Raw genomic sequence first — 18,377 nt, forward strand, 5'->3', positions numbered from 1 at the left:
GAAGTCTGGTTTCAACGCTGAGCTCCACAGGAGGAAAGGAAGGAAAGTAGTGGACATGTTTCCACCATCGTGCACTGTGCAGTCAGGAAGCAGCAGTTTGCTCATCTAGCAGGCTTCCCTGTGCTCTCCTTCAGTACTCAGACCATCTCTTCGTCCTAACCTTTGCCAACCACTGATCTGTTTCCTCTCCTATGGGTTGGCCTCGCCCAGAATGTCCCCTAAAAGAAATGTCATTTGAGCCTGGCATCTTTCCTTTAGCACAGTGCATTTGAGAATAGCTCAAGAGACCTGCATTAGGCATATATCTTCATTGATGAGTACTAATTCAGTATCTACTCACCATTGACTGACAGGGTAGTTCTAGTTTTGGGCAATTATGAGAAATGGTGCTTATAAAGGATTGTGTAGAACCTTTTGTATGAAGATAATATTTATTTGTACTGGACAGTCAGTGGATTTACTATTATATATGGTGAGCATCAATGTAGTAGTTTATAAAACTGCCAAGCTGTTTCCCAGAGTTTTGTATAATTTTGAGTTTCCACCAGCAATGAGTGTTAGTTCAGGTTGCTGCACATCTGTGTCAGTTCTTGACATTGTCCTTTTTATTCAATATTTAACTATTCCAAATAAGTATGTAGCTATTCTTAACCTAGTTGACCCCCAAATTAGGACTTGAATGAAGACAGAGAAAAAGGCTTTGAAATACAGCCAGAGAGGAGCACACAAGTTAGAAATGAGATCACCAGGAGGAGGGTAGGGCTTGTGCTTTGCATGCAAGAGGCCCTGAGTTCCATTCCTAGATTTGTGAGACCTTTGGTAATGGTCTGGGTAATGGTAATGGTAGGGACCATGGCTGGCACACAGTAGGGATTTCCTTATATGTTTATTGTTTCATATAAATAAATATTAAAGAATTTTAGCTTAGATTGGAGCTATAGAATCCCACTGCAGTCATGTGATAGATCCCTTTATATACGTTTGTCTTTATTTAAGTACACGATTAAAGGTTGATGTTGGTCTAATTCTCAGCTGAATGGCAGGAGGGAGGTGGCATGAAGCAGTGGAAGGTGCTCTAGGCAGGACTGGATGCTTTGTGTTGAACTAGGAAAGCCTTTTTAGCCTCCATGCGGCTCAGATTCATTGCTATACAGTGGAAAGATTTCATCTGATGATAGCTAGGCCATTTAATTATATATTTTTCCTTAGAATTGCATCAAATCAGAAATTGGTAAGGAAGAAGCATGCAGGAGTCTTTGATGAGGATACTGTCTGAGTGGATAACAGTGTAAAATGTGGCTCCACCAGGGAGGTTAGGAACAAGTGTCTAGAGTTAGCTGGTGGCTGGCTGACAGAAAATATCAGATAGGAAAGGTAGATGGAGGGTTTTCAGATAGAGAGGAGCATTATAGGTGGTGGTGGGTGTGTGTGTATAAGAAACAGGTCTGAAATAGTGAATTTAAAGCCTGTGTGCCTTTTTTCTATTGAAGAGATTTAAGTTGAGGATTGAGGAGAAGCCGCTGCTGCTGCTGCTATTTTTAATGCAGAGAGGCTCAGAGACAGTGATGTGGAGGTCGTGGGACACATGCCTCTAGCCCTGTGTGGGTTGGAGTTCATTCCACTGCTTCCTAGTTGTCTTTTTCCCTATGATTCCTTCATCCTTCTCCCTAAAGGTCCAGATCTAGAAGTTCGTAGTAAATATTTGTAGGATTTTGTGTATATAACATCACATATTGGTAGAAATTGAAAACATACACTTGGTAGCAAGTTAAACTTCATTCTGGGTCAGTTTGTTCTGTTTAGTTTAGGTTATAAAATCAAATGTTGGAGATTTCATTTTCAGCTATGTTTCCAGGCATTTGTTTAAAAATATCCGTGTTAGGTTTTGGTTTCAAGTCCCGTTAAGGTAATACTTTGGCAGATGTCTGGATAAAGTAAAGGGTCAGCTGACTTACCCAGCAAGCTCGTAAAGAGGCAGTCTAAGACCAGGGGCCCGGAGATGGAATTTTCGGGTCCCTGTGAAGAGTGACCCCTTCCAGAGTCCTCTCTCTCAGCTTTAGTGTGCCCTGTTGAGACCACTGTTGCTCTTAGGTGTGCTCCCGCTTGGAAGCTCTTCTGCAAATCTTCCTGCATTATTTTGGCTTCTAGGTAGAAAACAACCTTGGAGTAGTAACCCAGGAAAGAAAGTGATCCCTCCTGTGTTAAAGGCAGTTGAGTTTTAAAAAGGCGTCTTACACACCAGATAGCATGTGTTTCTGGAGAACAGACATTTATGTACTCCTTTGAGAGGATCAGTTTCTAGAATACTGGCAACTTGTTAGGCTTGTAGAGCGGGGACTTCAGTCTTCTCTAGCCTTCCTCAGAGTTATTCAGTAGCCTCATTAAAGATTATTGTATGTATAATTTTGATGGAATTGGAACAGCTAAATGCATAGTAATAAAACATAATCTTTGTTTTTGTTTTATGTTTCAGAATCATGGTGTCATGGAAGGGGATTTATTTTATACTCTTCCTGTTTGCGGGAAGCTTTTTTGGAAGTATTTTTATGCTGGGTCCCATTATTCCTTTGATGTTTATAAGCCTGTCATGGTATCGCTGGATCAGCAGCCGCCTTGTGGCTACATGGCTCACGCTTCCTGTGGTAAGTTCCACACCAGGGAAGAGTCTGTCTGCTTGTATTGGGTGGCCCATCTCTTGTACTTTTTTAGCCCCAGAGATTGGGTTTTCAGGGAGACAGAAGTCCCTGGTGTTCTATAATAGTCATATCTGACTTTAAAAAGAAGTGGGAAAATAGGAAAAATAGAAATACAAACATTCATGTCCTTAAAGCAAACCCTTATTAAAAAAAAAGTATAGAAAATTAAGAGCTTCTTTCTAAATTCTTCATGAATTTTCTTTTATAGTTTATATAATATAAGGTATAATTTTTATCTAGAAAAATAGGTAAATTTTGAAGAGCTTCTTTCTGAATTCTTCGTGAATTTTCTTTTATAGTTTATATAAGGTATAATTTTTAGAAAAATATGTAAATGTTGAAGAGCTTCTTTCTGAATTCTTCGTGAATTTTCTTTTATAGTTTATATAATGTAAGGTATAATTTTTATCTAGAAAAATAGGTAAATTTTGAAGACTGAAGAATGTTTACATCACTGAATTTTATTCTCCGTTTCCATTTTGTGTTTTACAAAGCAGTGACAAAGAAGATTCTATGGGGAAGAGGAAAGAATGTCAAATTATATTGCATGAAAAAATTTTAAATAAAAATGTGAATAAGAAACATCTTTTTAAACTTATGACAGCGATGTGATTGATTCACTTCTTTCCAGTAATGACAAAAATTAGGAACATAAAAATCAAGGAAAGGTGATTTCTATCTGCAGATGGAGTTAATAGCATAAGTAAGATTAAAGTCCATACAGTGTTCAGTAGAGTCTTTGGGACCAAGGTGCTATAACTACTCTGAGCACATCTCCTTCTGATCTTGAGATGATGACTGTCGGTGTCCAGTCCAGGTTCCCCCTCCTCTGGGACTGTGCATCAGTGGGCACTGTGCCCTTGGGGACTTGGATGGCCTCTTGGGGACTCTTCCGGTCCTTTTTTCTCCTAGCAACAGCTATTCCTCTTTTCTCCTCAGGTTGCTGGGTGTACCAGTCTGTTTTGGTAGAGAGATGATGAGTGTAGTACCTGACAAAGAAAACAAGAAGGGAACTGTTCTCCCCACCCCCCACCCCCATTTCATTGAGCTGCTTGCTTGTTCCCGTCAGGCAGTAGGCAGTTTGGCTGCCCACAGGATGGAAGTGCCACGCAGTTGCTGTGGATCCTTCAGATGAAGGTTGACTCAGTAGTTACTGAAATGGTGCTTGGGGTAGGATAGATTCTTCGTGAAAGTTTCCTGATAATTGACTGTTAAACCATTTACGGTATACTTTCCATATTTAAAAGTGAGTCCTAGGGTGAGTGATTTTTAAACTTTCACTCATCACTTGCTAAAAGCTGTTCTTCCCTTTTTAAAGTTGTTTGTGGTCTAAGATTTCTGTACAGATGTATGTGTTTTATGAAGTGCAGTACTGCCAGCCTGGACCCCCTTGCTTCTGACCTCCTTTCTCCCCTCACAATTAAACTGATCTGTTCTGCAGGCACAAGGAGAAGGCTGCTAGTGGCCTGGGACACGAGTAACCATGGTGTGCTTGTGTATTTAGCTCAGGTACAAAAAGAATTCGAAGGCTCTGTTAAAAAGAAAAACAGTGTAAGAATCCAGATGCAATGATGGTAATACCAGTTGACCACTTATGTGACCCCGTAAAGTGCTTAAGGAGGATGGCTTTGTTTCTGGTGTCGCCATTGTTAGCATTTTACAGAGAAGGAAGTGGAAGCTTTTAGGGATTCAGTCATTTGCCAATCACTTGCTGAACCAGGTGCTTTTCTCATTCTGTGATGAAATACTCTGACAAAAACCACTTAAGGGGGAAAGGATCCTGACACCTTCAATATCCTGGGTCTCCGTAGAAACTTAGGCTCACCTTCACAGCCTCATATTTGTCCTCTGAGCAATTTCTTGCAGAGAGTCTGTCTCTGCCACACATTTAGCTGCTCTCTGAAGGGGACTCCATGACCTCTTCAATCTTGGATCTCTCATGCCTGCAAAGCTAGTAACATGGCAGTGTGGTCACATTCTTCTACCAGTGTGAGCTATAGCCTGGTCCCCGTGAAGCACAGCTGTCAGCTCCCGTGGGCTGACACTGGGCAGCACTTTCCCAGACCGTTGCTTTCAAGGCATGGGGAACACCTTCAGCTACATTTCCAGTCAGGATCTCTCTTTTCAAGTAAGTTTTCATCTTCTCAAGTTGGAACCCTTATTGGGTAGTCTTTCTCTTCAGAGACATTTTCTGTTGTCCCACACAGAGCCACGTGGTTGTTCTTTGCTGTAAAGTTTACAACTCTCTCCCCCCCCTTTGTTTTTTTGTTTGTTTTGTTTTTAGAGACAGGGTTTCTCTGTGTAGCCCTGGCTGTTCTGGAACTTGCTCTGTAGACCAGGCTGACCTCAAACTCACAGAGATCCTCCTGTCTCTACCTCCTGAGTGCTGGGATTAAAGGTGGGTGCCACCACTGCCCAGCTCTTATTCTCTTTTTAACTATACACCTGGGTAAATATAGTAAAAAGTAGCCATGCCACAGAGTAAATGCTCCCTTGCCTTAAAATTTCTTCTGCCAAACAAATTAGTCCATTATCTTTAAATTCCCCTTCCCTAACGTTCTGAGGACACAGGCAGAATGGAGCCAGATTCTTGGATGTAATGATGAACAGGACAGATAAGGATATCCACCTTGTGGAGGTGACAGTCCTTTAACCTAAAATATCCTCAACTCTAAGTTTACACACCTTGTCTTTTCTACCTTTCTCTTTAATGAAAAACTTCTTTCCTTTCTTATGGAATAGAAGTAGATTGTTACTATTATTATATCACAGAAACAGGGATCCACTTACTTCTGCCTCACAAGTACTGGGATTAAAGGCATGTGCCACCATGCTCAGCCCATAAAGCTTTTAATTTTCAAATAGAAAAAAAACATCAAAAGGTTAATAAATACAAACACACATGTTAATGAGTAATATGTGTGTATTGATGTGTGTGTTAGTGTGTGTGTGTGTGTGCGTGTGTGTGTGTGTGCGTGCACGCACAAGTAGGTTAGAAGAGTGAGTGTGTCCTGTATTTTGCTTCATCACTGTTCACTTATCCCCTTGAGGTGTGGGCTTTTATCCCTGAACCTGGGACTCACATTTTCTCAGACTAGTAGCCAGCAAGCCCCAGCAACCCTCCTGTCTCCCTAGTCCTCAGAGTAACTGTCACTGACAAGCAGGTCAAGAAGCATCGTGACCAGCTCTAGTGGTAGCTCTACCCAGCCATCCAACCCAGATGTCCTCTTTTTGGGATGAAGTAGCCATGACTATAACTTGTTAAATAGTTGTTTCTTCCCTGTATTAATTTCCCTCTAAACTATCCTACTCTTGCAGAAAGCCTCCACGTGGATGTTTAAATATATGATTGTTTTGTTTCTTCACTGTTATGTTTGTGCTCCGTGCTACCTTAGATACTCAGAGCTCTTTGCTGTCGATGTTGAATGACTTCAAGGTGTTAGAGAGGTGTGGTTTTCTTAGCCTTTAACCTCTCTGTCAACCCTTTCTTGATTAGTTATGAATTAAAGTAGGATGTTACATACAATAGCTTGAAATTGAGACTGATGTTGGGAATGTAATGCACCCTGTAGTCTTGGCTTCTTGGAAAACTAGTAGAGGGAGCTTGAAGGCAGATTCTGGACAGTCTAAACAAGGAAAATGAAAAGGAGGAGGTGCTAGCTCACTTCTTACGAACTCTAGATGTAATACACACTTTTCTTCTGAATATTTAATCTAGATTATATCCACAGGCCTTAGGAATGTTAGTTTAACAAAATCAGCAAGCATTGGAGCATTCACATGTGCCAGACATTTGCCGTAGGTGGTAGGCTGAAAGATTGTAGTAGACACAGTTATTTTAGTCTTTATGTATTCTTTTTGAGTAGCAAAAGATCATCTTACAGAAAAAATGAAGTTTAGTTTCTTCAGTCCTACAGTGTTATATTTTTGATTATTCTTTCGAGAAAAATTATGTAATAATCTTATCTTTATATCCTCAAAAGTACTAGTAGAATCTTATTTTGTCTTTCTTTTAACTTAATAATATATAATTGAAGATTTGAAATGTAGTTCATGTTTTTCTATTATGAAACTTCCAGAAATTAAAATTAGTGGAAGAATGTATATGGTACTTCATTCTCTTATACTTGATCAACACCTTCCCACATTTATAACAGAAGCAAGAATGTGGAAAACTATGTTTTATATGTTAGAAATCATAGGATATAACATGATAGAATTTATCTATGGAAAACTGCAGTAATTTTAAAAAAAATAATTAAATCATTTAGTTTGGATTCAGATTTGCTTTTCCAAAGACAATTTTTTTCATCATTTATTTAGTTTTTTTTTTTTTTTTGGTTTTTTTTTTTTTTTTTGGTTTTTTGAGACAGGGTTTCTCTGTGTAGCTTTGTGCCTTTCCTGGAACTCGCTTTGGAGACCAGGCTGGCCTCGAACTCACAGAGATCCGCTTGCCTCTGCCTCCCGAGTCATTTATTTAGTTTTTAAGTGTCATCTTTTTTTTTGTATTATAAAAGCAATATAGCATGACAAGGTTAGCAAGAATGAAAAAGATCCGTAACTTTAAATATCTTCATTCTTTTGGCTATTGTAAATATCTAATAAATTCATAAACATATCTCATAATCTCATATCTGGCTTCTTAAACCTGGAAATCCTAAGTTGCTGTATGTGTGCATTTTTCATTTTTGGTAGGCGTTGTTGGAGACCATGTTTGGTGTAAAAGTGGTTATCACAGGTGATGCATTTGTACCTGGAGAAAGGAGCGTCATCATCATGAACCATCGGACAAGAGTAGACTGGATGTTCCTGTGGAATTGTCTAATGAGATACAGCTACCTCAGATTGGAGAAAATTTGCCTCAAATCCAGTCTCAAAAGTGTTCCTGGATTTGGTACGTTATTCATACGTTATTTTAAGTGATTAACTCATTTTTGTATATAATGTGCTTGCTCTAAGACTAAAATGAGGTAAGCTGAACTGTATGTTATCCTCAGCTTTTCTCATAAGCTAAAAATATTTCCAGTTTCTTTTTATCTTAATGGCTTTCTTATGGTGATTTTATCTTAATTTCTGTTTTAAAACTATTTTGACTCTAGAGGAGAAAATAAACTGTCATCAAGGAAGTAGATCATTTCTTAGGACTACCACACTGAAGGACATGAATCTCAAAAATTGGTTACTTTCTTGTAAAACTTCATTCACAAATTAAAATGACACAAACGCATTCTCAGGCAGTCAGGAGTCCAAAATCAGCCACTGTCTCCTTAGCTTGCCTGCTCCTAGACCAGTCCCACGGAGGTTCCCCTACAATGGCAGGCTTGATCTCAGCTTCCTCTCTATTCTTCACACTTGTTATAACCGTGTCCTGTATTACTTAGTTGTTTGTTTGAGTCTGATCTTTTTGTTGGATTTTCTTGGTTTGTTTTTATGAGACAACCTCAGGCTGGCCTCGAACTTGAGTCCTCTTGCCTCAGCCTTGTAGGTGCTAGGATTGCAGTGCACCACCAGGCTGGTTGAGGCTTTTGACAGTGGACTTCTTTTCTGAAGGCAAGACCACATGCTTTCTGCTTCTTTCACTTTTGGAAAATATTTTATTAGCATATCATTATGACATTTTTATACATGCACATATGTTTTTTTGATCAGGTTCACTCCATTTTATTTTGTCTCACCCCACTCTCATTAATCCTTTTCCATTTTCTGAGTTGGCCACCTCGTACTTTGGTGTCTCTTTCTATTTTGATGTGACTGAATATAAAACTTGTCTACAGGAGCATAGGTGAGAGCTTGCTCACAGGAGTGCAGATACCTTTCCAGTGCCTGTACCACTAGAAAATGCCTGTTCCTCCACCTGTTATGAGTGCATAGAAATCCTCATGGGGTTGAGGTCCCAGAGGCTCGCCCTTTCCACCACAGGGCCCAGTCTTCTGCAGGTAATCGTAGCTGCTGTCAGTATAGCAGTCATGCCGTTCCAGAAGGCCGTGGTCCACAGTGCTCAGTCCCTTCTTGTTGCTCTTATATTTTTTCTGCTCCTTCCATGGTATTTCCAGAGCCTTGGAGAGATAGTATAGATGTCTCATTTATAACTGGAGATTTGAAAGACATTACCAATTAGGAGTTCCTGCAATCACCATAGCTTCCTGGAAAAAGAAGCTTCTCTGAGTAGCACTGACGGCTGCATGGATGTAGTTATATTAGAAGACACTTTGAAGGCACATCATACCCATTTAGTAAAACAGCAGCAGTAACTTTCTCACTACAGCCTATGACCTCCCAGCCACGGGCTTTTGACAAGTTTACTGTATCAGATGGGCATTCCTTCCTGTGAATTAGGCATCACATCAAATCAGAAAAGCAGTTGGTAATCTCCATAAATGATTTGCCACTATTGAGCTAATTGGCACATCTTACATTTGATATTGGTGTGCGCACGCACACACACACACACACACACACACACACACACACACACACACACACGCTCTGTAAGACTGTTGATGACAATCCTCCCCCAGCAATCTCTGTGGCACCCTGCAGTGTTATGAAAGCTAGCTAGCAGGGGGGTTGCATTAGCCCATTTCCCAGCTTCATTTCTCTGTGTCCTGCAATCAATGTATGTGGCATTTTTCAGCAATAGGGGCTTGCTCTGATTTTGGAGAAGAACCAATTGGATGACATTTGCCTGTATTGTTTGGGGCTTTAGGGCCCTTACTGACTGACTGAAGATCTCAGAGAGAGAGAATTCCTTGCACTGGGATTTTTGTTTAATAACATGTGGCTTCTGGGAACTGATTTATCTACCCACCCAGGGCATTTTCATTTCAAACACTTAAAGGAAAACGTTTAGATTAGTTTGTTGAGTATCAGAAGTCTTCCTCCTCTTTTCCAGACATCATTAGTGTTGGTTGACCCTTCCTCCCCACCTCCTCTTCCCCACTCCTCCTTCCTCCCACCCACTTAAATCTTTCTCCCTCCTGCTGTTTCTACCCCTGCTTTCACATCACATGTGGTCCGCTGCACAACTAGCTCTCTTTAAAGAGTCTGTAGTTTCCTTACTTCTTCATAAATGCACATATACATAAAATAAAAGCTGAATTTGCCTGTGTGACCCTAAGTTAGCTCACATAATACATTCTTTCCCTCCTCCACCCATTTTCATGCTGTTTCATAATTTCAGTTTTCTTTGTGGCTGCATGGAGTTCTGTGGTGTGTATGACCACACTTTCTCTGCCCATTCATCACTTGATGGACATCTGGGCTGTTTCCATCTCCTTGCTCTTGTGAATAAAGCAGCAGTGAACATGGATGCGTAAGGTTCTTGGTGGGATATGGAGTCCTGTAGACATGGCCTAGGTCTTTGGAAGCCCTGTTTTGAGGTTTTGTAGAAACCTTCACACCGACTTACCCAGTGACTACCCCAGATCACATTCCTACAGATACTGACTGAGGTTCTTCCTTTTTCTCTGTCCTCACTAGCGTCTGTTGTCTCTTGTCTCCTCGATAACCAACATTCACGCTGGAGTGAGACGGACCCTCAAAGTAGTTTTAGTTTTCATTTATTTGATGGGTAAAGATATTGAACACATTTTCAAACGTTTGTTAGCCACTTGTATTGCTGTTTTTAAGAACTTTGTGTTCAACAGGCTGGAGAGATGGCTCAGAGGTTAGGCTGTTCGTCCAGAGGTCCTGAGTTCAATTCCCAGCACCCATATGGTGGCTCACAACCATCTGTAATGAGATCTGGTGCCCTCTTCTGGCCTGCAGGGATTCATGCAAAAAAAAAAAAAAAACAAACCAAAAACCAAAAACCAAAAAAAAAACCAAACTGTGTGTTCAACTTCTTAGCTCATTTAAAAAATTGAATTATCTGCTTTCTCGTTTTGTTAATAAGGCCCTTTGTGTGTTTTGTACATTCTCCCCACAAGATGAAGAGCTCATGAGGATTTCTTCACTCCTCAACTGTGTCCTTGTGACACAGAACTTTTTCATTTCATGATTGCCCCCCATTTGTGGATTGTCACTTATTTTGTGAGGGGCTGGAGTCCTGTTGAGAAAGAGCTTACCTATGCTGTACCTTTGAGTGTTTCCTCTGCTTTTCCTCTAACAGTTTCTGAGTTCTGGCTCTGACATTGAGGTTTTTCCATTTGGAGCTGATGTTTGTACAGGTGGAAGATAAAGATCTGGGTTCATTCTTCTACTTGTAGATGTACAGTTTGCCCAGCAGCGTTTGTTGAAGAGGCTGTCTGTTCTCCAGTTTGTATTTTGGCGTATTTGTCAAAAATTAAGTGGCTGTAGCTGTGTGAGGTCATCTCTGGGTCCTCTGTTCTATCCCACTGACATCCATGTCTGTCTCTGTACCAATGCCATGCTGCTTTTATTACTATGACTCAGTAGTATAGCTTAAAGTCAGAGGTTCTCTTCTGTATCATTGTTTTTGCTCAGGATTGCTTTGGGTATCAGGTGTTTCATCTTCCATATGAATTTAAAGATCCACTCCCGTTATTTCTATGAAAAATAGTGCTGCAATGTAGATGGAGAGTGCATTTAATCTGTAGAGTGCTTTTGGCAAGACAGCTGTTTTCACAATATTAATTATTCTGATCCGTGAGCATGGGGTGGCTTTTCAGTCTGCTAGTGTTTTCTTCTGTGTTTTATACTTTACATTTAGAGGTGTTTTGTTTTCATTTCCTTAGTTAGCTTTAGTCCAAGATTTCTTAATTTTTTTTGAGTTCATTGTGAATGGGGTTATTTCTTTTTTAGTATATTTGTCATTGGTACGTTACGAAAGCTGTTGATTTTTATATGTTGATGTCATATCCTGTCACTGTGCTGAGAGTGTTTATGAGCTCTGTTTTCTGGTGGAATTTTTAGAGGCTCTTACATATAGAATTAATATCTGCAAATAGAGATGCCTCAACTTTCTTAGTTGGAAGAGTGTTTTTAGCTATTTTTTACAATTGGGATATTTTAAATTAGTTTCAGCCTTATTTGTTGTAGATATGTAGAACAGAAGCAGAAAAAAAAAACCCTAACACTATAAAATGAATCAAATACTATGATGCAGGCATTTGAATAAAACCCTTTGAATGAGAAATACAAAGAATGATAGTTGACAGGAAAATAAGATCAAATGTGAGAATCCACTGAGTTAAAGAAGAACAGAGAGGAAAAAGAAAATCATATCAGGAAGCATAGTAACAGGAAATTTCATAGTGCTTTACAAGGAAGGCAAAGAGAACCAAAATTAGGAAGCAGTGGCGCCAGGGGATGCGATGGAGTACCAGGTTGGTACAGGTGCTCTCACACCTGCATCAGCCTGAGCACCTTCATAGATGATCTGAAATCAGAAATGCTCAGAAGTCTGAGTTTTTAAATACTAACATGATACCGCAAGCCAAACATTCTATCCCTGACCTCATGTGGCTTTCAGAATGCACAAAATTAATAAAACTCTTGTTTAAAATCATTCAGGCTCTGATTATAAGATTTATACGAGAGTAAAGTGAATTTTGTATTTAGACTTGGTTTGAATTATGTATATGAAAATACTTTTTAAAAATACATAAAATAAACCATCTGTGGCACCAAGCATTTAGGACAAAGCACACTCAACTAATACTTGAAGTCATTCCGGGAAAAAACCAGTGTGACTTTAAACATTTCAAAGGTAATACTTAAAAGATAACTGAAGATATTATAGACGAGCTGGGAGGGACTTAACAGCTTATAGTATCCACCAGAGATATGTTCCCCAGAAGACATGGTGAAGCTGGGCGGTGGTGGCGCACACCTTTAATCCCAGCACTTGGGAGGCAGAGGCAGGCGGATTTCTGTGAGTTTGAGGCTAGCCTGGTCTACAGAGCGAGATCCAGGAAAGGCACAAAGCTACACAGAGAAACCCTGTCTCAAAAAAAAAAAAAAAAAGACATGGTGAAAATTCTGAACTACCTTACGTCTCTGGCAGTAGTTCCAAGAGTCCCCAGCAAATGCAGAAACATTCTCATCCCAAGGCTTTCTTTCCATTCCCTGCCTTCTCAAAGACCCCACTCCAGACCAGGACAGCCAAGAACAGAAGGTCCTGCACATTCTCACACCTCAAACCCCTGTTCCTGTGGAGCTTGGGTTACAGTGTCTGTCATGCCCAGCTGACAAAGTCTGAATTCATAACTTAAATGTAGACCAGCCAAGCCTGTTAAAACAGTATATAGGACATGAAAAGACTTGGCTGCATATGTTGGGGAACAGAAAGGCCAACCACAAAACAAGTTGTGGTGAGGTACACACACACAGGAGGGCATGGCAGCTAGGAAGTGACATCCTGGGCTCTGAGCCAGCCTTGGGGCCAGATTCCTTTTATGTGGGAGACTTAAGCCTAGCTTGTTTAGGTCTAGACTGGTAGCTGGCTCTCCTGGTCCTGACAGCCATAAACATTGTGGATAATGTGCTTCCCACCATTTCTGCATGCTGTGAAATGCTCATTGGTGGGTTAACTGCTTGGCATGAGTTAAGGGTTTTATAAAAACTGAGTGGAAGTTGACAAGTTTCCTTGGTCCAGAGAAATGACTTTAGGGTTTACCCCGTCAAGCCCTTACTGAACTTACTGCGGTCCATTCCTTAACTTGGGTATTGTTGTTGGATAGTGTCGTGTGTGCTGCAGCTGGTCCCTCAGTCGGGTGTGCGTCGCTGCATGTGGGGCATGGGAAAGCAACAAGCGTAGTTTGCATCCTTAGGTCGGCTGAAAATCAAATAATTCCTTTTCTTGAATTTGTAATTGCATTCTAAAATGATCTAGAAGGTGTGCTTTTGTTAGTCATTTTAGGAGAGCAGTAAAGGAATTATCTGGGTGAACTTTAAGGCTTTTAGTTTGCTTTGTATTTATTGGTGAGGCATAAACAATGCAATGACCAACTTTTCAATAATAGTAAAAAGACACAAAGATGGACTCAGTGTACCTGACAGTTGTTTGTTAACCTGAGTTTCAGTGGATTATTCGACCAATGGTTTTCATTATCCCTTTTCTTGTGACTAAGTACGTAACTGTGATTGCATTTTTGGTGCTGTGATGGATTAGCTGTTACATTTATTATAAGCATGTGGCATTTTTAAAGTTTTGCGCTGCCATCTTCTTTATTTCTTTTAGTAAATCTTATAGAAAATAGTTTCCTTATGTTTAAAATCAGGTATTTCAGCTGGGTGGTGGTGGCGCACGCCTTTAATCCTAGCATTGGGAGGCAGAGGCAGGAGGATCTCTGAGTTCCAGGCCAGCCTGGTCTACAGAGTGAGTTCCACAGGGCAGCCAGGGCTATACAGAGAAACCCTGTCTCAAAAAGATAAAAAAAAAAAACCAAACAAATAAAAACCCCACAAAACATTGGGGCTGGAGAGATGACTCAGTGGTTAAGAGCACTGGCTGCTCTTCCAGAGGACCAGGTTCAGTTCTCATCACCCAGCATGGCAGTTCACGACTGTCTGTAACCCCAGTTCCAGGGGATCTGACGCCCACACACAGACAAAACACCAGTGCACATAAAATTAAATAAATTTTAAAGATCTTTTAAAAAATATTGTTACTTGATAACTCTCTAACTATTGAAATCAATTAATATAGCTCCTATGACTTCTAGTAAAATATTTAGGCTTTGATAGTAGATGGAAAATGGTCACTACTTAAATATTTTTAATCAAGCAGAATTTTGCATCAACAAGTAAATGTTCTGAAATAAGCACTTTTATATGGAATAATTTTAGATTTATTGGAAATAAAAAGGTAGTAAAGGATGTCCCCATTTACCCAGTCTCCCATGCTGTTAGTTTTTTTCATTGCAGCAGTTCATTCAAATGAAAGATTAGATCTATGGCACTGTAGAAGTCATAAACAGTCAACAAGTCTGTCTCTCCATGTCATTTTTCTGTCCTCGGATCCCTCTGAGGAACCACTTTTCTTTTAGTTGTTCTTGCTCCACTTTTATTGCTGCCTGGGGGACCAGCCACCAGCAGCGCAGGGCTCAAAGGGAATCCACAGAGTCTGCACTTATTGTGACTTTTCTATCTGAGTGGGTAAAGGGAAAAGACACTACACAGTCTTTTGACGGTTTCCTTCAGACCTTTTCTTTATTCTTTTTTTTTGCATTCTCTATTCTTTTCTTGGTGATTTCCTTCTCTCATTCTTGATGTTTTCTTTCTAACTCTGTCTTTATTTTTCCTTATTCTCTCATTCTTGATGTTTTCCATCTAATTCCTTCTAACTCTCTTGTTCTTGATGGTTTCCTCCTAACTCATTTTAACTCTATCTTTATTCTTTCCCTTATAGCTTTTATACCCCAGCAAAATCTTTCAGCCAATATAAAAATTACAATGTGGTTACATTCTGTTTTTCAAGTGAATGATTACAGTAAATATAAGTAAAAAACAGCATGTTTTCTATATCCTTTACATGATTAAACATTTTACATATTACAAATGAAAAACAAATTATTCTAAGAACCCATGTACATTCATTCCTAAGCAACTTGTTATAAGTTACCCATGTGTAAGCAAGCAAGATATTCTTTTACTGGCAGGCTGCATTTTGCAGTTACAAAGAAAGGACCAGTCACTTTATTACTTATCTTGAAAGGTAATCTTTTAAAGAATCTTAAAGGAGTCACAAATCTAAATTTTTACGTATGAAAAAGAACCAGTCAGCTCTACTTTAAATCTTTAGGGTGCATACCCACTCATCAGTAGTTTCTTATATCAGGAGATTGAAGGCAGACATGGGTACAAGGAATTAGTTGTCGCCTTTGATCACCGACCAATCCTAGCAAGAAAGGCATGTCAGCTAATGATAATTGGGCTGCTTTGTTCTTGTTCCCTGACCTTAACGAGTTCCTCACTTAGGTATGTGCCTTTATAAAACTTTGGATTGTCTTCTTGGGTTTTTCACCTCAAAGCTATTTAATAAAGACATCTTAGTCTAACCTTAAGTTATTTTCAAAGCTTTGATTCAGCTATGATGCACTTTGAAACCTGTGAACACATCTCCCAACATTAAGATTAAAAGAATTTAAGCTAGCTGGGCTACTGGGACTCAATTGTTTTTCTTAATCATTAACCTAAGCCACAGTCTATACAGCTCCTCAATAGAAACTCATGTGTTCAGGCTGTGTGACACTTCCTTGTTTGTATTTTTATCATCAAAACTCTATTTAAACTAACTATTATTATCAGTTAGACAGTACATCTTAGGAAGAAATCAACTTCATCATAATCTACAGGTAAAAATGCCTAATAGAACAGGATGTTTCCATGAGATAAACACACTACATTACAGGCAGTGGGGATCTCCCCACACCTATTCATACCATACTGGATACCAGAGCAAGATGTCAGCAGCAAACGTGTAAAGGCACAGCAGAAGCCAAAGACATTCTGGAGATTCACCCGTCAGTGATCGCCTCCTGGTGGCTGACACCTGCACTTCAGTTGACACCTGCTGCTCCTCTGGCATGGCTGCTGCTGGCACACTTCATGTCATTATGCACTTGCTTTACATGGTGCTTCTGAGTAGGATCTTCATTTTAAGTTGAGTTTTTTCATGTTTCTACATTAGGTGGTGGTCAAGCATCTGGGGGATAAGTACCACAGAGGTGAAGTGCCAGTCTCCTCTCAGAGGGGTTCATGATGGCATGTGCTCTGCCATTGGTGACATTTTCCTTAATCACTTGAGTGATGTGGTGTGGTGTCAGCCAGGTTTCTCTGCTGCCTTGGTACTGCATTCATTATACTATATTTTGTATATTCACCAGTAACCATATTAAATTCATCACTAAAAATCCATGCTCATCATATTTGTTTTATTATTTGGCTTATTGTCTAGTGCTATCATTATTTTATTTATTACTGGAAACTTTTTAGCTTTGGGTGTTGGAAATTCTTGCAGACTGATACATCTGTCTTTTTTTTTTTATATACCTATCTTGTTTCTTTTACCTGCTTATATTCTGATGTTCTAAGACTCCCCCTCCCTCCTTCTCTGACAAGGTCTCACTATGTAGACCAGGTTGGCTTCAAACTCAGAGAGATCCATTTGCCTCCTGAGTCTGCAGTTAAAACTGTGCACCACCCTGCCTGGGTCTACTTCCTTTTAGCCATGCTCTCTGTAGGAGCTGTTTTCTTGCCTTTCCCAGTATTTAGTAGATACATACATTCTTTGGCTTGTAGCCTCTTCTTCCATCTTAAAAGACGGCAGTGGCAAGTTGAGTCTTTATTTACCCTTTCATTTTGATACTGAAGTCCCCCTTCCGCACCTCAATCTCTTCTACTTTTAAGGGATTTATTACTACTTTTGGCTCACTAAATTAATCTAGATTAATCTTCTAGTGTTAAAATTAGCTATGTAGCAACCTCTGCTGCCCATTGTCTGTAATGTGACATATGCAGTAGTTCAAGAGTTGGCATGTGGCTATGCTGAGGGATTTGTCATGGTTCTGTCTCCCACATTGGAGGTGCTGTTATAGTCTGGATCTTACAGAGCTAGTGATATACTTAGTTTGAGAATTCTATGAAGTTATGGATAGATGATAAAGTATCTAGAAATTGATCAATGGCAAATCTAAAGGATGAAAAAAACTATTGGCCTGTGTTAGAATGGACCCTTAAATTGCACCACAAATGAGAATCCTTGTCTTGCCAACAAATGCCATCAGTGGATGTTTATTTCCTCAATGTCAAACAAGGGTACAGAGTCTGCCAGGAGATGGGGTAGTTTCTAGTGTAATCTCTACTCTTGTTGAATATAACGGGAGGTGCCATGCATGTTTTTTTTGTTGTTTTGGTTTGTTTCCTTCTCAGTTTTGTGGTTTTTCAAGTTTGGAGTTGTGTTTTAAAATGTTTGCTTTAGAAGATCGTTTACTTGCTTACTTGCGTTTTATGCCTTGCCTTTGTTTGAGCACAGGCATCTGTGAAGCCTCATCACAGGCATACTGCAATAGAATTCTTGAAGGGAAAGGTCATAAATTAATGGTCTGCCTCCAGTCAAGATATTTTGAAAAGCCAGAGGCTTTGTGGAAATTGATCTTCTCAGAAGAGGAACGGAGAGCATTACTCCATTTGTTACATAAGTCCCAGGAAGATGGTGTTTCCCTGACTTTGACTATGTGACAGTAGTGTCACGACTGAGGTTGGCATTCTGGGAACTGTGACTGCTGGTTAGTTAGTTTCTGGATTTATTTGTATAGCTCCTGTTGCACACAGGCACCCACTCAGTCATAATGTTTCTCGGGAACTTTGTGGTAGTGTTTTCACTTACAGTCTGCATCTGCTTATATTATTCACTCTCAATTAATTAGAGGCCTTTGGGTAGCATTTCTTGGTTTCTTCCTTATCCTCTATTCAGAATCGAAAATACCATGGAAGGGAACAATTGTCTAGCTACTCTGGTTTCTGATGTCTTCATAGTGCTACGGAAGATGCCTTATTGCATGCATTAGCGGATATACAGACAGCAGTGATAATGCCCAAGCTATCACCAAGGTTCAGTTCTGAGAGTAGTAGATGAGTAATGCAGATGTTTTTATGATTCCTTTACTGTATGCCGTCTGTACTAAAATGAATGAAAGAAAAAAATGCCATAGAAGTATACTTATTAAGAAACAATGTATTGGGACTGGAGAGATGGCTCAGGTTACCAGCACTGGC

General features: G+C 39.8%; 1 protein-coding gene across 3 annotated transcripts in view; it reads left to right on the forward strand.

Annotated features, from left to right (window-relative positions):
* Positions 1 to 18,377, forward strand: part of Lclat1 (lysocardiolipin acyltransferase 1) — a 129,179-nt gene that overhangs the window by 46,758 nt on the left and 64,044 nt on the right. For all 3 annotated transcript variants that reach the window (XM_052746231.1, XM_052746230.1, XM_052746232.1), the window contains exons 2-3: positions 2,474 to 2,642; positions 7,392 to 7,590. In XM_052746231.1, the coding sequence (XP_052602191.1) occupies positions 2,478 to 2,642; positions 7,392 to 7,590 (364 nt within the window). In that variant the 5' untranslated portion in view covers positions 2,474 to 2,477. The remainder of the gene's footprint in view (positions 1 to 2,473; positions 2,643 to 7,391; positions 7,591 to 18,377) is intronic.

Source organism: Peromyscus californicus, unplaced genomic scaffold, assembly GCF_007827085.1.
Source record: "Peromyscus californicus insignis strain IS unplaced genomic scaffold, ASM782708v3 Scaffold_1__1_contigs__length_55948999, whole genome shotgun sequence".
Lineage (NCBI taxonomy): Eukaryota > Metazoa > Chordata > Mammalia > Rodentia > Cricetidae > Peromyscus > Peromyscus californicus.